The sequence below is a fragment of the Sesamum indicum genome, linkage group LG2, assembly GCF_026168435.1.
Source record: "Sesamum indicum cultivar Baizhima isolate 11 linkage group LG2, ASM2616843v1, whole genome shotgun sequence".
Taxonomy (NCBI): Eukaryota; Viridiplantae; Streptophyta; class Magnoliopsida; order Lamiales; family Pedaliaceae; genus Sesamum; species Sesamum indicum.
In genome coordinates this window covers 13486989-13509381 of record NC_142658.1, presented here as the reverse complement: position 1 = coordinate 13509381, position 22393 = coordinate 13486989, and the positions used below count along the sequence as shown (strand labels likewise).

At 32.4% G+C, this 22393-nt stretch overlaps 1 protein-coding gene, 1 long non-coding RNA gene and 1 pseudogene across 8 annotated transcripts; all 3 read right to left on the bottom strand.

The window, feature by feature from the left end:
* Window positions 1-3868: 3868 nt before the first annotated feature.
* Window positions 3869-9831, bottom strand: LOC105155643 (branched-chain amino acid aminotransferase 2, chloroplastic). Of its 3 annotated transcripts, none has more exons than XM_011071546.3 (11): window positions 9507-9831; window positions 8173-8340; window positions 7942-8024; window positions 7643-7820; window positions 7364-7540; window positions 7131-7262; window positions 6537-6635; window positions 5951-6067; window positions 5367-5462; window positions 4841-4953; window positions 3869-4181 (listed from the first exon to the last, which is right to left on the bottom strand). In XM_011071546.3, the coding sequence occupies exons 2-11, from the start codon at window positions 8230-8232 to the stop codon at window positions 4064-4066; spliced, it is 1173 nt and encodes a 390-aa protein (XP_011069848.1). In that variant the 5' UTR covers window positions 8233-8340; window positions 9507-9831; the 3' UTR covers window positions 3869-4063. The 3 variants fall into 3 exon arrangements, with proteins under 3 accessions (XP_011069848.1, XP_011069849.1, XP_020547407.1); XM_011071547.3 differs by having other exon boundaries at window positions 8173-8325; XM_020691748.2 differs by lacking the exon at window positions 8173-8340.
* Window positions 9832-12712: 2881 nt separating this feature from the next.
* LOC148789194 (uncharacterized) lies at window positions 12713-14209 on the bottom strand (annotated as a pseudogene).
* Window positions 14210-14821: 612 nt separating this feature from the next.
* Window positions 14822-17438, bottom strand: LOC105155642 (uncharacterized). 5 transcript variants are annotated; one of them, XR_847323.3, is made up of 6 exons: window positions 17227-17438; window positions 17039-17121; window positions 16807-16915; window positions 16320-16415; window positions 15794-15906; window positions 14822-15134 (listed from the first exon to the last, which is right to left on the bottom strand). It is a non-coding gene; the product is annotated as an uncharacterized LOC105155642 (long non-coding RNA). The 5 variants fall into 5 exon arrangements; XR_002286564.2 differs by having other exon boundaries at window positions 17039-17430; XR_847322.3 differs by lacking the exon at window positions 16807-16915 and having other exon boundaries at window positions 17227-17424.
* Window positions 17439-22393: the final 4955 nt, after the last annotated feature.

The following is a 22393-nucleotide window of genomic DNA, read 5'->3' as shown; positions in this document are numbered from 1 at the left end:
AAGAGGAGATATATGTGCTGCCCCCTAAAGGTTACTCGGTGGAGCCCAATCTAGTTTGCAAATTGCAGCGTTCCTTGTACGGCCTCAAGCAGGCTTCTCATCAGTGGAACGTCGAACTCACTATCAAGCTTACTGCTTTTGGTTTTGTCCAGTCGGCACACGACCATTGCTTGTTCATTAAGTCGTCTCCTTCAGGCCCTATGGCTCTCTTGGTATACATTGACGACATCTTATTAACCGGTCCTTCTCTTGATGATATTATGCAGGTTAAGGCTTATCTTCACCGGTTGTTTACTATTAAGGATATAGGTGATGTGAGATATTTCCTTGGGCTAGAGATCGCATGAAGTTCTTCAGGCATTTATGTTGCTCAAACTAAATATACGATGGATATAATTCAGGACACTAGAATGCTTCAGGCGAAGACTGCCTCCAGTCCGTTCCCTCCTGGTTTGAAGTTAACAGCTGCTGCTGATGCACCACTCTCTCGCCCAGATTCTTATAGACGTCTTGTTGGCCGGTTATTGTACTTGGGCTTCACTCGTCCTGACATTTCCGACTCCATGCAGCAGCTTAGCCAGTTCTTGAATCAACCTTGTGATTCACATTGGAAGGCCGTTTTACATGTGCTCCGTTATTTGAAGGGATGTCCTTCTAAACGGCTTTACTTTCCAGCACAGAATTCCTTTGTTCTCCGTGTGTTTTGTGACGTTGATCGGGTGTCTTGCTTGGACTCTAGACGTTCACTCACGGGTTACTGTATTTTCCTTGGTAATGCTCTTTTGTCTTGGAAAACTAAGAAACAGTGTACGGTATCTCGATCAACTGCAGAATCGAAGTATCGTAGCTTGGCTTCGACTGTTTGTGAACTTCGTTGGATGTCTTACATCCTCTCTGATTTTAGTATTGCTTTGTCTCTTCCCATTAATATATTTTGCGATAGTAAGGCTGCGATTCATATATTGGCTAATCCCGTGTTTCACGAGTGTACGAAACACATTGAGCTGGGTTGCCATTTGGTGCGAGATGCTTACAAAGAAGACTTCATCTTCCCATCCTATGTTCCTAGTTCACTACAATTGGCTGATGTTTTCACCAACCCTCTGCCTTTAAAGGTGTTTCTTTTGTTGATTTCCCAAGTTGGGACTGGTCTCGTTCAATCCCCGTCTCACTTGTGGGGGGGCTATTGGAGTACAACACCTTCAACAATCACAGCAGCAGCAGCACAATGATCAGAATCAGCAGCAATGGAGCCTTGCAATTGCAGACGTTGAGGATGACAGTGTTGAGTTCCTTGATGCTGGATGAACTGCTCGCATTTTGGAACCATGTTTTCTTTCTTCTGTTACTTATTTCTGACGTGTCCGCTGCGTCATTTATTTGTATTTCTATTGGTCCACGTCTTTACCTACTTTTGGTTAGTTAGTTACATGGAGTTAGTTGGCTAAGCATTGTGTATATATAGCTGGGTCGTCTTCTTCATTCCTCTGTAACAGAAATTATACATTTTTCTGCAGCAATGGAAAGTTCATCTTGTCCGATGGCATAGTTGTTGTTTTTCTCCTTTAATTGCAAAATCAACAGCGATAAGTGTCATGACTTTCCATCGGTGCAGCTTTTCTAATTTCTAAATTCATTTCGTTCATTTCTGTACTATATGTAATTATCATAATATAAATAATGATATTTTATATATAAAGTTGTTTTGAGATATGATTATAAACACAAATCACACAATTTTCCACAACAATATATACCTCGCACAGGGATTCTGATTGCAACGTGCACCAAATTCAATCTGAAAACTGAAATGGCTACGATTAATCAATATTTATCATGATTTTTAATTATGGCTAATAATTGGGCCCCTTGCAAAAACAATGGCTAATAATTATTTAAAATTGTATGTAATTATTGTTCACCATGATTCTTTGGTTTAAGTTATGGTAATTAACTGTGACAAAGAAATCATATTTCTTCTAATGTTTGAAATCACAGACATGCTTCTATCATTTTAAGCGTAATTATAGATGAGGATGATATAAAGAGATTCAGGGAGGAATTGCGCGAGCTTATCTCATCTCACTGGGTGGGTGGGGGGGGGGCATGAAATGAGTTTGGTTGAGATGTGGGATTATTTATATTGATTGAATATATATAAGATAAAACAACAATGACAATAGTTGATGTGATACGCTTAAAGGTATTAAATAAAAAGGAGAATATAATAATTAGTGTCGATGCTATCTATCTATATATATATATATATATATTAGAATAGTTAAATGTGTTGGAAATATATTTTGAAAATTTTCTCATCAAACGCATATAGTGGAGAAAAAAAATTACGAGATGAGATGAAACATGGAAAACCTCACAAACAAACCCTCCTTTGAGAACTATTTTCTAATTAGTATGAGTTGTTAGCATGATTTGAATTAATGAATTTGAATTTGAGAAAAGAATTTTAAAAAAAAAATTCAAATAAATTATATTAAATGAATTTGAAATCCATCCGTATTTAATAAAATATAAACAAGTGGATGACTCAAATCCTTTGAATCTAAAATAATCCTTTGGGGGTTTGAAATTTATAATTTTAAATCTATCAATCCATATGTAGCCTAATAGAAATTTTGGGATGTATGGCAGACTCGTCCTGTGTGTATAAATATATTTTTCTAATAAATTAAAAATAATTAAATATATGAATAAAAAATTAGTTTAAAATAACTAGTAGAAAAAGAAAATAGAAGTTGGATAGTTATCTGAAAAGTACTTGAAATTAGTGGTGTAAAGTTGAGCCACTGAAGGTGAAGTAATCAATATTAAATGTAAACGAACCGTAAGTGCCGGCGACCGGGAGAATTAGGGCTTCATCGCAAAACACGTGATACACACTAACCCATCCTTTTAAATTAAAATGTTAAAAAAAATAATTGTACGTTTAATATTTTTATAAACTAAAATAACTTATAGATTTTCAATTGTACATATAAGTAACACATAACTTAAAACATAAAATATGCCCATATAAATTTTTAAAAGGAATATCAGTTCAATGATATTATTATTTCATACTTATAAAATTATATTAATTTCCAAATCCCATGAGTTCAAAATTTCTTAATGTATCAAGTCTTAGATTTTGACAAATTTATTTAATACCGACACATTAATAATTTTTGCATTACCTATTTGGTAGAGAACAGTGTTTAAATAATTTATTTACTTAATTACAAAGTCTTTGGGACAATGTTTGAATTTCATGTTTACTAGTTAATAACAAAAATTGATGATTTTGTTCCTCACCCACAAAAAAACCAGTTCCACTCCAAACAAGAATAAGGTGCTGAGGAGAAGCAAATGAATGCCTAATTTTGCCTACTCACTAAGTAATAGGACTGTTGAATGATACATATATATTAACTAAATTTGCATGACTACAAAATGAATAAGTATATTTATAGTATAAATTTTAATAGGGTTGAATCATCCAAATTATGAGAACCTAAATACCAACTTTAGATATGTGCAAATTCTAAAAATAAATTTAAAAAGTAAATGAATCAAGATTAGTACAATAAATGTAAAGAATTTAAATTGAAAATTATTTATTAAAAAAAACAAAATAGTGCTTTCAGTTTCTAACTTCTACCTCAAGAATAACTTCTGAATAAACCAAAAAAAAGAAAAACAGCACTTCAAACACTCCGCACGTGCTCTTTCTAAATTACAAGTACGATACGGTCATAACAACCTATTTACAAGTAATAAAAGACCTAGTAAATGAATATTAATGATGTTATTAAATAATCTTATCATTCTCCAATTCACCAAAAACAAAACTAAAAGAAAAAGAAATAAATGAATATTAATGATGAGCTACGAGACGCTTAAATTACTGAAAACAGATCTGTCAGAAATAAATACACAAACACAGAAACTAGGGTTCCACAGTCAAAACGGTACTCTTATCCCACACAAGTGTATAGGATCCAGGGGGCTGAAATCAATTATCCATTAATCCAAACAAGACAAGAATCTGAAATGATAATAAAGCCTACTTGAGCTCAACTATCCAACCCATTTTATCCTCGGTGAGTCCCATTTGTAGGCTGGTAAGTGCAGAGTAGAGTAGTTGTGATACGCGACCAACTCCATCACTTCCATAAGTTACCCTGCAGGTATTAACATATGCACTATCTAGAACTGTGTTGTAGGAACTAAACAAATCCATATTTTCGCAATTCACGAAATAAAAGGTGACTTCAACACAACTAAATCTAGGACCCACGGGTCTCGCAGAACACAGACAACCGCCTTTAGATATTTCATGTTCAGTTAGATCAATGACGTAGTTCTTTTTAAGTTGCACTTTTTACCTGAACAAAATCCAGATCTCTATCCATCACCTTTAAACATCATTTATTGGAATACGTACACATATATGAAAATCATACTGTTAATCTTTTCCACTTGCTAACACCATCACTGTGTCACCAACATAACTAACCTAAAGATAAAACATCAAGATGATCTTTCACAAATTAGCTTTCATGAATCCACTATTCGAAACCATATTTTTGGTCCATAACAAGAGTCACCTACCAGGACATGGACAAAGCAAATAGTTACATGGATGAAGAATAGAGCAAAAATATCCCTACCAGGATATTCCGAGTATAGACCAATCTAAGCACAACATATCATGCATAACCACATTTCACTGGCACATATTCCTGGACACAAATTGACAAACTCTCACCCTCTCCCCAAAATAAGCAAAACAGACAAACATTTACCATGAAACATCTTGGGAGCTCGGTTCGGTACTAACCTTTTATTGAGATAAGTTATGCTGCCGACGGGTGAAACCACAACTGCAGTTCCTGTGCAGAAGACTTCATCAGCCTCGAGCAATTCATCCACTGTTACCTGGCATTCTGCAACCTAGACATCACAAGAAGCACATAAGAGAGGTAAGAGTGAGACATTACACCGTCGATCTGCATAAACTCATATGATACTTAAATTCACCAGGATAAATCTCAAGATTAAACTCACCTCAAAATGGCCAACCATGAAAACAATTGGAATAATGTATATGGTTATTTACCATAAATACATACATCAATGTTATGACACACATGGAGGACCTATCATGCCTTAGTTCAACATGCAATCTTCTTTATGGGATTAGTGTTGCAAGATTCTACCCTCATGCCCTCACATGTAAATTCCTAAAGATAATATGCACTATCATCTCAGTCAAAAAGCCAAGATATTGGCAGATAATCATTTTTCCTGACAGGTATCCCTTGTTTCAGTCTAGTATCTTGAGAAATCAAAATTGACCGAAGTACCTCAAATCCTTGACTACGAGCAACATCGAGTATGCTCTTTCTCGTGATGCCAGGCAGGATGGTTCCTTTTATTGCAGGAGTAGATATCTCATTACCCTGCAAATACAGTAGAGATTAGGTAATAAGAATTATACAGCTGGAGAAAACTAAAAAATGGATAAGTCAAAGATCAGTAAAATCTAAAGGAGATAAAACTTGAATGAATAACAGAGGACAAAAACCTTTCAAAGGAGATCTCCAAGAGACACCCCACAATCACCCTATTTTAAAAAATTGTAGAGATAGACAACTATGTGTAAATGTAATGAATATTTAAACAACAGAAGCCCCAGACAACATGAGCATTAGATTCCATGTAGGTTTGCACACGTCACTTTAACAGTAATCAACGGGTAGACACAGTAACTGATTTCAGTGGAGCCATGGAATCGCCACAATTATAGAAATAGGAAAAAAGCAAAAAGAAGTCAGAGAAAAGAATGGCAAACAATAAGAGTAAATAACAAACCTAAGTATGGACTTCCCAATTTGCTATGTAATTGATAATATGCACCAAAATCATATGTTATAAGAAGTTATCGTACCTTTACAACAAAAATGTTGCAGGACGACACTTCCTCCAAGTATTTTTTGTTAATACTATCTAAATAAAGAACATCAGAAAAGCCCTTTGCTCTTGCAGCACTCTGCGCCTGTAGAACCTAGAAGTGATAATTCAGGACGTAACAATGCATCAGCATTAACAGTATTACAGATCTCAATATCAGAATACAAAAGATGATATGGATAAAAATAACAATATTCTCATAATCTAAAAGTTCAGAGGACCATAAGAGGAAATAAATACAACAGAATAGACAAGAGATTAAGCATGATTTTTTTTATCTAAACCTTGTTCAGAAGGGCAAAGAGAAACATTAAACAGAAAATTATGTTAACATATTCGAATATTCAAACCACACTAATACAGAAAAAGGGGACAAAGAAAGAAATGGTATAAAGGACTCTTGTGCAAACAAATAAAGCATGTAATAAATAGATAAAATAAATAAACAAAACAACTAAACAATAAAGTACCAAGAATCAACATAAAATTCACCTACTAACCCAAAAAAAATTTGGAACCAACGAAATAATAGAGTGCAAAGCATCAAAATAAAAGTCACTTACTGCAGCATAATTTCCAATAGTCTTCACTCCTCCAGTACCACCAGGAGTTGCTCGATGCATTTCAGTCTCAACTATCAAATTTAGTGGTGCCAATCCTTCCTGGAAATAAAATGCATAATCAGCTGCAATATACACCACTGTGCTAATTGTAGAAGATGATCTATGAAAAACAAGACAACGCAGCATACATTATGAATCTGCATATCACCCAGCACATCAATGTTTCTAGGAACAAGGACTACAAAAATTGCACCCAGGATATAAAGGATGTGTAATCCATATAATTTTTTACTAATACCTAAAATTAAAGCTACACCTCAAATGCGCAGGGGAATATAACAAAATAAACATTCAAATTATTCAACTGTTCTCCAGCACAGCCTAGCGATGCACTCAAAATGCTGTAAATGGTCTTTATAATTGGCAGCCTACAAACTACCACTAAAGGATCTATTGTGATAAATTATACACAGAAAAAGAGCAATTCTGTCAGAATCTCAAAAAGTAAGCAGCATACAATCTGAAAAAGTAGATGATTCAATTGGCATATATGAACCTTGCTGCATACACATACAAAAAGGAATATCATTTTACCTTGAAATAGTTGCCGACTGGGGAAACATAAATCAGAAATGTATACTCAGGGGCTGGTGCAAGACCCAGAACAGCACCACTCCCCATAAGCAATGGTCTTATATACAAAGAACCTTTACCCTGTGGGGGAATCTGAAATTGGAAATAAAATAGAAAAAATTGAATTTTAATCCTACAAAAGAACTGCAGGCAAACAATAAATCTCAAACTACAACACCGAATTTAAACATTACCCATCTTTCATTTGCTAAAACAGTTTCTTTTACAGCCTCCACAAACTGCTCCACAGTCGGAGCAGGCATGCACATACGTTCCGCACCCATTCTAAGTCGCACTCCATTTTCCTCCGGCCGGAATAGTGAAATATTACCATCATGTTTGCGATAGGCTTTTAAGCCTTCAAACAATCCCTACAAAATTTTTTGAAAGAATGCTTATGATAGCCGAACAACCACAAACTACACACCCAAGCTTATTACTTCAGACAAATTAGAAGTAAATACAGAACCAACCTGACCATAATTCAAAACGGCAGCAGATGGGCTCAACTCAATGTTCCCAAACCGCTGTAATTGACCTTTAGAAAAGGCTTCTCCTTGGGAACACCTCATAATATACATATAATCAGTAGGTATGAGCCCAAAACGGAGGTTGTCCCAATCAATGTTAGCTAATTCTAATGCTGCATTGCTGCCACAATTCACACAAAATAAACTCAAACTTCTGAAAACCCAAAACAAAAAAGAAGGGGAAAAAAAAAGGAATTTAGACAAAGAAATTACACATCATTTTCTTGAACTTTTAAAGTTACCTGGCAGACGACGCCACTCGAAGGGAATTAACATTGTTGCTGTTGTGATTACTAAAAGAAGCGAAATGCAATTGCTTCTGTAGCTGCACACAATTATTACAGTAAGCAAACAAGTGCATCAGAACGAAAACAGCAGCATGAGACAGAAATCAAAGGAAAACACAAGAAAGAGGAAAAAAGGGGCAAAACCCATCACGGAGAATGTGGTTGCGGGAAGCGGTAAACAAGTACCTGGAGCGGGGTAGGGTGAGAAGGACCAAGAAGACCTGCGAACACAACGCTGTTCACCATTTCTATTGCCTCTAGTTTTCTTGTGCCTACTCTTTGACGGTTCTCCCCCCAAAAACCAAAACGATGAACAAATACCAGTTCTCGCGGATATCCCTATTACCGGAAAGCCTACAAAAGTCAGAATGGGAAGAGGATAAGGAAATCCTATGGGTTGGATTGCTCGTGTGTCCACGGGGAAAGGAAAGGGAATAAGTGCGTGCTTTTTGAGTCTATACTGTTTATTCTTGCTTATCTTCATCTGATCAATGTCGTGTCTAATGACTCGGATAAATTGATAGGAAATTGTGATGGTTTTATGACAACTTGACTAGTGAGAAAAATGCAACTATGTCTTGATACATGAAGGAAAAAATTTCATGATTCATCGGGTCCATCATTTTTGCTGCACCATGTGCAACATAAGCAAGCACTTGCAATTCTTTAACTTTTATCTTTGTGCCTTGTTTAGTCAGTGGTAGTATGCTGTTATTTGTTGTAAATTCCAAAATTATTTATGCACAATATGCAATGGGAAAGGGAAGTTAATGTTTATTCAATTTATGCATATTAAGGCTGAATGCATACTTTACTGAAACTTTTGAAACCAGGTTATCTTTCTAGAACCTGCTGAAGCTCGTGCAGCTTTCAAAGGTTTGGCTTACAAGCGGTACAAGTAAGTTGATTTAGTAGTTCAAAACTTCAAAACTTTTCGATAGGGGTGGCAACGAGTTCAGCTCGACCATTCAAAACTTCAAAACTTCAAATGCAAATTATATTAATTAAGAAAATTAAAAAGGGCGTGATTGGTATTTTGAGAAAAGTTTAATTAAATATAAAAATTAATAATAATAATTTATATATATATATATATATATACAATGACTGAGGAGAGAAAGAGAGTTTGAAGTGAGGCGGTGGGACCTCTCCTATTTACTGCTCATTTTAAACACACACACACACATGGTGGCATCGAGTCGAGCTCGACTTTGTGATTTCGAGCTCGAGCTCGAGCTCTCGAATTTGTTCCAGAAATTGCAGCAGAATGGAGGTGGGAAGGAAAGGAATTTTCCAACATTACATACAAAATTTTTCAGAAATTTTGTTAATCGATAATGGTCTTCCATACAATATTACAACTCTTACAAAAGCAAACAACAACAACAAGAATTAAACAAATCCTAGTCCCCTAAAAACACACCCAAACCCAAGAAAAAGAATTAAACAAGATGCTAAAAACAAACCCAAGCCCAAGAAAAAGTAGAACAAGTAAAATGCAACAGAGAAAGAAGGATTACCTCAAAGCCCTACTCGTCGCCGTCCTCGTTGCCGACTTACCGTCCTTGTTGCCGTGAGTTTGGGACTAGGGTTCTAAGAAATGGGTTTGGGGAAGAAATGAGAGGAGAAAGATGGAAGCCGTACTCGTTGCTGTACACGTCGCCGTCCTCGTTGCCGACCTGCCGTCCTTGTTGCCGTGAGTTTGGGGTTAGGGATACAAGAGATGGATCTGAGGAAGAACTGAGAGAGGAGAAAGAATGGAGAAGAAACAGAGAGAGGAAGAAAGAGGAAGAAGAAACGGAGAACAAGAGAGAGAAAGTGATGGTTTTTTAATTTTTGACTGTATTATTATTATTATTATTATTATTGCTGTTATTATTATAACTACTACTACTATTATTATTATTATTATTTTAAATCATGGGATTGAATCATAAAATTTTTACATAGATATATTGGAAATTAATATATGTTCTCAATTTAAAAAATTTATATATTTATAAATATTAGTATAACATTGATGTAATCATCATCTTACATTGTTGAATAATATGGGTTAATCGGGCCATCAAAATTTAGATCAAAACGTTAGATATGATAAAACTTACAAAAAAATAAATTTGGTAAAGTTTTAAACTTATTGGATATACAGATGTTGAGATATCATATTCGAAACATAAGAGTAATCATTCAAGAGGGTATAACGTTGAATCAGGCCATGTGATTTTAAATCATACAGTCTGATATGATCTAATGAATACAGTTTTATATATATTTAAATTTCGTATGAATCAGATGCCCGATTTAAGATATCGTAATTATTGATTAAACTTTTTAATCTCATTATATATATAATAAAATAATAATTAGAAGTTCAACCATCATCATCATCATTATTATTATTATTATTATTATTATTATTTTATCATCATTATTATTGTTGTTGTTGTTGTTATTGTTATTATTATTATGATTTTTAGATTAAGTCATAGAAAATTACTAAATTTTGACATAAATTTATAAATAATAAAAAATCATAAGTGAATTACTTGTCAATTTAAAGAATATTAACGTAATACAAATATATATTAAAATATAACATAAAGTTCTATATATCATATCAATAATAATTTTAATCATAAAAAATATTATAATTTACTAAGTTGTTGATTAAATTTATTTTTGTATAAAGACTAAATATATAAATAAAAATATCATAATTTGTTATTATCCAAAATAAAAGTATGATATCGATTAATAATTATAGTATATGGTCCATTTAGATTATAAAACTAATCAAATATTAAATATATAAAAAATTCAAAAATAAAATATATATAAAAAATAAAAAAAATATTCACCAGCTCGCGACAACTAAAATTGAGCTCGAACTGGCTTGACTCGAGCTCAAAATTGAACCGGCTCGACTCATCTGTCACCCCTATTGTTGATCGAAAGAAAAATAATTTGGTCTCTCCTCCTCCAAACTATCCGCTTATTATACACCATTCTAATTCTTTTCTATTTTTTTCTTGAAAATACATATCTATTTCAAATGTCAACTATATATTATTAAAATATTTTAATAAGAGTAGGAAAAATAGAAGTTGGATAGTTATCCGGAAAGTACTTGGAATTAGTGGTGTAAAGTTGAGCCACTGAAGGTGAAGTACTCAATATTAAATGTCAACAAATGGTAAGTGCCGGCGGCGGGGAGAATTAGGGCTTAATCGCAACACACCAAAACTCTTGTTGAATTCATAAAGTATTTTAATAAAATGATGGTTTTATACTACTAATCCGAAATGCTTATCAATACTACATCCTTTTATCACATAATTATAATGCTACTGTATAACATAATTTTCAGACAAAATATAATCATAATTATTGTTGATATTAAATTTTTTTAGATAAATTATCAATTAGAAGCACAAATAAATTGATGAATAATTGTGTTTCAAATTAAAATTTTTATCAAATTGAGCTTTATATTTGTGAGATTGATGGATTCTAAATGAAGCACAAAATTCTTTTTTAAAAATTTAAAAAATCATTGAACAATTCGTTTCAAAATAATATTTTTATTTATCATAAATATGAAATACTTTAATTAACTATTCGACCTCTTATAAATCAATATTAAGTATATACAAAGATAAATAAAAAAATAAGACGTAGATAAAGAATCATAATAATGTTTAGGGGTTAATTACACTTAGATCCAATCTGAAAATTTATTATTTATACATATCCTCCTTTTGTTAGAATTTGGATTAGAAAGCTGACATTAGATAAAAAATTACGTAAATTTTTAATTTTGCCACTAATTCAACACGACATGTAATAAGTTTGTACTTGTAAGGAAAAAAATGTAATAATATTAACCTTACTCCATATATATATATATATTATATTTATCCCTTTATAAGTATAAAAATATATTTGAGAACGTATTCTTAATATTAACTTGCCGAGTTCTGTTAGTACTAGTGCGCTTCATAGATTATGGCGTATCCCTTGGCCTGTCGAGGGAGAAGCTGGAACTTGAATCCTGTTGTACTATATCTCTATTCACTTTTATGAAATTTACCTTTCCTCGTAAGATTAGTACGTATGAATAAATTTGGGTAGGGATGAAATGAACTAGGAATGGAATAAAGATAGGAATGAAATAGTTTTAGTATAATAATTCTATGTTTGGTATAATGAAGGAATAAGAAAAGGAATTATATAGAAAAAAAATTCAAATCACTTGTTTATATGTTTGGTGGATAGTAATAAAAATTTGAAGGATAAAAAAGAACATAAACACACCAATTTTGTCGTATAAAGAAATATTGTTTTAAAATATTAAATTAAATATAAATTTACAATATATATACACACACACATATATATATATGAATGTTTTCATGTATTAGATATCCAATAAATACTTATTATTTACCAAAAAATATCATACTTATTAAAAAAGGACACATATCAATAATATTACATAAATGGAACATAATATTTTATAGTTATAGTAAATATTGGTTAAAATACATATAAATGTAGCTATATTTAAGTATTCATGTTACCTACTATATAAATATTTTATTATTAATATATTTAAAATTTGTGAATACAAAATCTTGCGATTGAAAATTGATATTTAGCAATATATATAAAAATATGTTCCCAATCTAATGGGAATAGTTAAAAATATGGGGAAGATAAGGAATAGCTACTCTAATACTCTTAATACTAAGCATATATTTAGAATTTGAGAATACTTTACAATTCCTTGTTTATTCTAACGCACCAATCATGCCATTAATGCATTACATATGTTGGGTAGAAAATCAATTTCCACAAAAATGCATCATAGCCATGCAACTGCGACAAATTGCAGGATAGCAAAAAATCATCGCCAGGACATCAACTGCACTTAGGAGCCAAATGATGTCAGTTTACAACCAGAAAGTACCTGTGACTCTTTCAACGCCAACTGTTGTTACTTGTTGAATTGTGATGATTTTATCTATATATATACTAGTCTCTGCACCAACTGGAGTATGATTGAATGGCATGACAGTGTGCTCAATCTTGGATGTGTTTGAGCACTTGTCCGGTGAAGTGCATTAAAAAGGAAGTGAGGTTGCATAGGATAGTATGCAAATGCAGCAGCATCACCATAAAATAATAGAGTCATCAATCATTCAAGACCTTAGGTGTTCTGGGAGGGAAGGTAGCATGGAGTGGTGTCTTCAGATCCATGTGCTATGATTTCCTCCTCTTTTTGTTATTCTGTCTTTGCTCAACAAGTGTACCAGCACATAGTTAAAGGGGCAGAGAGAGGAGAAGACGACCTGTCAGACTCTTTCCCACAAGATGCATTACGTTCAACCCCATTGTTAGTAGTTCCAGTTTGGTCCAAAAGTAAGTCTTTCTGTTGATTCACCAATCTTTTACTAGTCGCCTCTGATTGTTTAACAGCAAGTTGGACTGGTGCATCTCATGTACAGCAATAGAATCTAATCTCTTCAATTGAATTGTTCAGCTCGGTCCATTCTTGGTCTCTCTTCTTTCAGCTTCAAGTCTCTTCATTTCAGAACTCACATGTTCTAGTTCCTCTGCTACTCTTTCTTTTAAAGAAGTAATACTTCTCTGAAGTTGTTTCTTTTTTTCTTCCTCAAATTCCTTCTCTCTTTCTGTGAGGTAATTCTCAATTCCTTCACGTCTCTTCTCAATACAATTCTTCAACTCCTTTTTCTGCATCTCAATATCCAGCATGAAATCTGCACCTTCTTTCTCAAGTTCACTCATGAATGCCTCTCGGATCACGCTTATATTGATCCCTCATTGAATCCTTCTCTGCTTTCAAGCTCTCACGCTCATCCTTGAGAAACTTAGAGACCGTTAACCTTTCCTCAGCAATTCGCTCTGCTTCTTTTACCACCACTTGTCTTTTCTCATCAATTAACTCCCTCTCAGCTTCAAATTTTGCCTTCTCTGCTTTCAAGTGGTCTGCTTCAGCTTCAAGCTCCCGCTTCTGTGCACTAATCATGTCAATCTCTTCTTTAACTCTCAATTCAAGCGCCAGTAATTCACTTGTCATTGCCTCCACTTTCTCTTCTACATCATTGATATGTTTTTTCTTCTCCTGCAGCAAATCAAAAGACTTTTGAAGGTCAACTTTCATCCGGCATATCTCTTCTCTATCTTGTTTGAATTTCATGTTTACTAGTTAATAAAATTGATGATTTTGTTCCTCACCCACAAAAAAACCATTTCCACTCCAAACAAGAATAAGGTGCTGAGGAGAAGCAAATGAAGGCTGCAGCATTTATATAACAGCTGCCTAATTTGCCTACTCACTAAGTAATAGGACTGTTGAATGATACATATATATTAACTAAATTTGCATGACTACAAAATGAATAAGTATATTTATAGTATAAATTTTAATAGGGTTGAATCATCCAAATTATGAGAACCTAAATACCAACTTTAGATATGTGCAAATTCTAAAAATAAATTTAAAAAGTAAATGAATCAAGATTAGTACAATAAATGTAAAGAATTTAAATTGAAAATTATTTATTAAAAAAAACAAAATAGTGCTTTTAGTTTCTAACTTCTACCTCAAGAATAACTTTTGAATAAACAAAAAAAAAAACAGCACTTCAAACACTCCGCACGTGCTCTTTCTAAATTACAAGTACGATACGGTCATAACAACCTATTTACAAGTAATAAAAGACCTAGTAAATGAATATTAATGATGTTATTAAATAATCTTATCATTCTCCAATTCACCAAAAACAAAACTAAAAGAAAAAGAAATAAATGAATATTAATGATGAGCTACGAGACGCTTAAATTACTGAAAACAGATCTGTCAGAAATAAATACATAAACACAGAAACTAGGGTTCCACAGTCAAAACGGTACTCTTATCCCACACTAGTGTATAGGATCCAGGGGGCTGAAATCAATTATCCATTAATCCAAACAAGACAAGAATCTGAAATGATAATAAAGCCTACTTGAGCTCCACTATCCAACCCATTTTATCCTCGGTGAGTCCCATTTGTAGGCTGGTAAGTGCAGAGTAGAGTAGTTGTGATACGCGACCAACTCCATCACTTCCATAAGTTACCCTGCAGGTATTAACATATGCACTATCTAGAACTGTGTTGTAGGAACTAAACAAATCCATATTTTCGCAATTCACGAAATAAAAGGTGACTTCAACACAACTAAATCTAGGACCCACGGGTCTCGCAGAACACAGACAACCGCCTTTAGATATTTCATGTTCAGTTAGATCAATGACGTAGTTCTTTTTAAGTTGCACTTTTTACCTGAACAAAATCCAGATCTCTATCCATCACCTTTAAACATCATTTATTGGAATACGTACACATATATGAAAATCATACTGTTAATCTTTTCCACTTGCTAACACCATCACTGTGTCACCAACATAACTAACCTAAAGATAAAACATCAAGATGATCTTTCACAAATTAGCTTTCATGAATCCACTATTCGAAACCATATTTTTGGTCCATAACAAGAGTCACCTACCAGGACATGGACAAAGCAAATAGTTACATGGATGAAGAATAGAGCGAAAATATCCCAACCAGGATATTCCGAGTATAGACCAATCTAAGCACAACATATCATGCATAACCACATTTCACTGGCACAGATTCCTGGACAAAAATTGACAAACTCTTACCCTCTCCCCAAAATAAGCAAAACAGACAAACATTTACCATGAAACATCTTGGGAGCTCGGTTCGGTACTAACCTTTTATTGAGATAAGTTATGCTGCCGACGGGTGAAACCACAACTGCAGTTCCTGTGCAGAAGACTTCATCAGCCTCGAGCAATTCATCCACTGTTACCTGGCGTTCTGCAACCTAGACATCACAAGAAGCACATAAGAGAGGTAAGAGTGAGACATTACACCGTCGATCTGCATAAACTCATATGATACTTAAATTCACCAGGATAAATCTCAAGATTAAACTCACCTCAAAATGGCCAACCATGAAAACAATTGGAATAATGTATATGGTTATTTACCATAAATACATACATCAATGTTATGACACACATGGAGGACCTATCATGCCTTAGTTCAACATGCAATCTTCTTTATGGGATTAGTGTTGCAAGATTCTACCCTCATGCCCTCACATGTAAATTCCTAAAGATAATATGCACTATCATCTCAGTCAAAAAGCCAAGATATTGGCAGATAATCATTTTTCCTGACAGGTATCCCTTGTTTCAGTCTAGTATCTTGAGAAATCAAAATTGACCGAAGTACCTCAAATCCTTGACTACGAGCAACATCGAGTATGCTCTTTCTCGTGATGCCAGGCAGGATGGTTCCTTTTATTGCAGGAGTAGATATCTCATTACCCTGCAAATACAGTAGAGATTAGGTAATAAGAATTATACAGCTGGAGAAAACTAACAAATGGATAAGTCAAAGATCAGTAAAATCTAAAGGAGATAAAACTTGAATAAGTAATAGAGGACAAAACCCTTTCAAAGGAGATCTCCAAGAGACACCCCACAATCACCCTGTTTTAAAAAATTGTAGAGATAGACAACTATGTGTAAATCAAATGACCAGACAACATGAGCATTAGATTCCATGTAGGTTTGCACATGTCACTTTAACAGTAATCAGCGGGTAGACACAATAAATGATTTCAGTGGAGCCATGGAGTCGCCACAATTATAGAAATAGGAAAATGCAAAAAGAAGTTAGAGAAAAGAATGGCAAACAATGAGAGTAAATAACAAACCTAAGTATGGACTTCCCAATTTGCTATGTAATTGATAATATGCACCAAAATCATATGTTATAAGAAGTTATCGTCCCAATCAATGTCAGCTAATTCTAATGCTGCATTGCTGCCACAATTCACACAAAAATAAACTCAAACTTCTGAAAACCCAAAACAAAAAAGAAGGGGGAAAAGAAATGGAATTTATACCAAGAAATTACACATCATTTTCTTGAACTTTTAAAGTTACCTGGCAGACGATGCCACTCGAAGCGAATTAACATTGTTGCTGTTGTGATTACTAAAAGAAGCGAAATGCAATTGCTTCTGTAGCTGCACAGAATTATTACAGTAAGCAAACAAGTGCATCAGAACGAAAACAGCAGCATGAGACAGAAATCAAAGGAAAACCCAAGAAAGAGGAAAAAGGGGCAAAACCCATCACGGAGAATGTGGTTGCGAGAAGCGGTAAACAAGTAATTGGAGCGGGGGAGGGTGAGAAGGACCAAGAAGACCTGCGAACACAGCGTCGTTCACCATTTCTATTGCCTCTAGTTTTCTTGTGCCTACCCTTTGACGGTTCTCCCCCCAAAAACCAAAACGATGAACAAATACCAGTTCTGGTAACAAGAAAATAGAGTAGGCAAAATAAAAAATTTACGTAATTTTTTTATCTAATGTCAGCTTTCTAATCCAAATTCTAACAAAAGGAGGATATGTATAAATAATAAATTTTCAGATTGGATCTAAGTGTAATTAACCCCTAAACATTATTATGATTCTTTATCTACGTCTTATTTTTTTATATATCTTTGTATATACTTAATATTGATTTATAAGAGGTCGAATAGCTAATTAAAGTATTTCATATTCATGATAAATAAAAATATTATTTTGAAATGAATTGTTCAATGATTTTTTAAATTTTTAAAAAATAATTTTGTGCTTCATTTAGAATCCATCAATCTCACAAATATAAAGCTCAATTTGATAAAAATTTTAATTTGAAACACAATTATTCATCAATTTATTTGTGCTTCTAATTGATAATTTATCTAAAAAAATTTAATATCAACAATAATTATGATTATATTTTGTCTGAAAATTATGTTATACAGTAGCATTATAATTATGTGATAAAAGGATGTAGTATTGATAAGCATTTCGGATTAGTAGTATAAAACCATCATTTTATTAAAATACTTTATGAATTCAACAAGAGTTTTGGTGTGTTGCGATTAAGCCCTAATTCTCCCCGCCGCCGGCACTTACCATTTGTTGACATTTAATATTGAGTACTTCACCTTCAGTGGCTCAACTTTACACCACTAATTCCAAGTACTTTCCGGATAACTACCCAACTTGTATTTTTCCTACTCTTACATATATAGCATATTTTTTTTTCTGTTTTTTTCTTAGTAGATTTTTAATAGTAGTGCGTATGTGTAGTTTTTTTTTTTTTTAATTCTAAAGTTGTTGAATAATTATATTAAATATTTTAATAATATATAGTTGCATTTGAAATACATATGTATTTTCAAGAAAAAAAATAAAAAAGAATTAGAATGGTGTATAATAAGCGGATAGTTTGGAGGAGGAGAGACCAAATTATTTTTCTTCCCATTAACAATAGGGGTGACAGATAAGTCGAGCCGGTTCGATTTTGAGCTCGAGCTCAATTTTAGTTGTCGCGAGCTGGTGAATATTTTCTTTTCATATATATTTTTATTTTTGAATTTTTTATATATTTAATATTTGATTAGTTTTATAATCTAAATGAATCATATACTATAATTATTAATCGATATCATATATTTTATTTTGGATAATAACAAATTATGGTATTTTTATTTATATATTTAATCTTTATACAAAAATAAACTTAATCAACAACTTAGTAAATTATAATATTTTTTATAATTAAAATTATTATTGATATGATATATAGAACTTTATGTTATATGTTATAATACAAAAATGATGACGATGGTTGAACTTCTAATTATTATTTTATTATATATATAATGAGATTAAAAAGTTTAATCAATAATTATGATATCTTAAATCGGGCATCTGATTCATACGAAATTTAAATATATACAAGACCGTGTTCATTAAATCATATCAGACGATATGATTTAAAATCACATGGCCTGATTCAACGATATACCGTCTTGAATGATTACTCTTATCTTTCGAGTATGATATCTCGATATCCGTATATCCAATAAGTTTAAAACTTTATAAAATGTATTTTTTTGAAAGTTTTATCATATCTAACGGTCTTATCTGAATTTTAATGGCCCGCTTAACCCATATTGTTCAATAATGTAAGATGATGGTTACATCAATATTATACCAATATTTATAAATATATAAATTTTGTAGATTGCGAACATATATTAATTCAATTATAATTATAATTTTAATATATTAAATACATTGTTGTATTATCTCCAAAATAATTTTGTTAGACTTTATCTTTGGAATGAAAAAACATAATATATAAAATTTAAATAAAAAATTTAGAATTAAGTATGTATTATTGGTATATTGTCCTCAAATCTCAAATTTTTCAAATATTCAGTGAAATAGGAAAAATTATAAGTACAAAAGATTTAAATGGTCTAAGTTGAAAAAAATAATCAAGAGTTAAATGCACTAAAATAACATGTTGAAAATACATTCATTAGAATTTTATATGTGAACTGATAAATTCTAATAGATAATTGAAGTAATAAAAATACGAATTAGGTATATAATACTGATATATTATCAGTAGTGTACGCAACTGTTAAAGTATTTCCGTTAGGTAGAAAAGTTTTACATATTTTAACTAAGTAGTATAGATATTAAATATCTTTAATATCAATGATTTCATAAGTTAATAATTATTTTTTAGTAATAACTATCAATTATATTTCACAAATATTATATATTAAATATACATATAATAAGAAACAAGAAAGAAGAAAAGAAAGAAAGAGAAGAAGGTTGGGACAAGATGTAAGAAGAGAGAGAAAAAAAATAAAAAAATAGAATATTTAAAATTAAAATTGCACACCTAATGTAGGTGTGTAAATTATAAAAACAAATAAGATTTTGTGCTTTGGCCCGTCTTAGAGATTGGCCAAAATACAAAACCAAACATAGGGTTGGAGAGTGGGAAGCAAAGAAGAAAGACAAGGAGACAAACCCTAATAATAATAATTCATTCTAATCCTAAACTAAGTATATATGTCTGAACTAAGTTTGATGCTTTGAGCATTACGCCCTCTATTAGTACCACCATTTCAACTTCTATTTTTATGAGGAAAATTAATTATAAATCAACACAATAGTAAAAATTAAAAATATTTAAAAATTATATATATTTATATTAAAGTTTGAGTATTTTGAAAAACCAATTTAATATTTATTATTTTATCATACAAAATTGTTTATAATTTTTTACTTTTATGATTTAATTTAAACAATTTAAAAATAAAAATTATAATTTTCAATAATAAGTTGATAACACATACACACTATTTCCAATACATACAATAGTACCTCAAAGTTTGTTTCTGTTGCTCAAAGTTCAAAGAATTTGCTAATATTAATAAAAAAAGTTGGATGAAAATTCATGATTCCCTCCCGTTCACTTATTATTAACTTATTGCAAGTCAAATAAATTATTTATAGCCAAACTACCCTGCATCTTCACATGTTAATACATGTAAGGAAGTATATTTTCAAGTTTAGTTAGAAAGTATTATTTTACTTGAAATAAGTCAATTTGGTGTAAATATGAATTGTCATCCTTTTTTTAAAAAAATATCAGCAATTTTTATGAATTTTAAGTGACGAATGGGTAAATTTATTAGATGGAAGCAAATATCATGAGTACTAAATGTAAATTTTCAAACCACAAGAGATCTACATGTAATTACACCAAACCTCAGGGAAAGACAACGTAATTATTTGGGCCAAATTGCATAAAACCCCATGTGGTTTAAAAACTCAGCAAAAGCCCTCCTTCTGATTTGAAAATAGGCAAAACACCCCCCGTGTATAATAAATTCAACTCAATGGCCCCTGTCCGTTAAATATATATGACCAACAACGTTAACTTTTTTACAAAATAATCGTTATACACTTACTTAATATATTTTATTTCTTATTTTATTGACGTTGGATTTGAATTGATCATACTAGAACCATCAAAACTGATCAGTTAATTTTAACTGTTTGATATTACATTTATTAAAAAAAATCAAGAGTTCATATTTTATTAATTAATAATATATATTATAAAAAAATATTAGAAAAAATTAAACAAAATTAAACCCCCATCCACCCACCCACATTTTTAATATGAGTGGATTTATCAAACTATTTAGGTGAATATTTTGTTGCACACTGCTGATGTGGCTCCTGAGAAACGTGAACTTTCAAAAATTGAAAAATTAAAGGAAAAACATGTGATACAAGATCATAGAGAACTTTTCTGTAATGTCAATGCAAATCACAAAGAGACCGGGATAGCCATGCAGGAATCTAATGTCAGCCTGAACTTGGAGGCTCCAGGCTCATCGCCTGTTGAAGTATTGCTTCCTGCTGCTGCTGCTAAAGGTAGAAATGAACAATCTCAGTCTTCTGGTGACCAGAGTACAAATGCTAAAACTAAGGTGAATGATGATGAGCCCAAGGTGGAAGATACTGACTCTTTGCTCATAAACGTTGAAGACAGCCTTTTGCTTGGTAACAATATTAAGGAATCAAATGCAGCTTCTGGATTGGCATCTCAGAATAAGGATGGCAGTGATGTGATGGTTGGAATTGTGAACAGGACAAAGGGCAATAGATGCGGGTAGAAGTAAAAAATTAAGTAATGCATTGAATGGGAAGTTAGCACATATTGCAACTGGCTCACAAAAGCTTCGAGAAGTGATAATGCAGAGGAAATCAACATTGGGGCAGAAAAAGGTAATTTCCTTCTCATGTTACACCAGGCGGGTCAGTTTTTCCTGGTCAGACTAATTTTAGGTGTCCTACATTTGTACCAGATACAGTAGAGGGAGGTGCCATTTGGGATATTTTCCGTTGGGAAGATGTCCGTAAGCTTGAGGAATATTTTAGAAGACACCATAAAGAATTCAGGCATATCCATGGTTGTCCGATGGAGCAGGTGAGAGCAAACTTATAATGGTAAGGTACAACCAAACAACTGTTGCTTTATTGAGGGAGAAACTTATAGCTTCTTTTTACAATTGAAGAGTGAGCATATGTGATGTTCTCTGAATTGGATTATTTTAAATAAATGTTACTGAGTTTGGATTTGCGTGATTTTCTCAGTTGAAGAAGTAACCAAAACAGAAATAATGATATGTTATTCATTAGGTTATGATTCTTATCCCATAGATTATGGAACTCCATTACGTGACTTGAATCCCGACTTTCCTGTTAACCCACGATATGTGGTTGGCTGAGCTGCATATTTATGTTTTAACAGCTGATTCAGTCTGTACTTATGTTTGTTTTAATTTTATGTTCTGTCATATCCATTTGTTCATTGTGCATTTCGCTGACCTGCGAAGTAATCATTTTGGCTTATTAGTTCTGC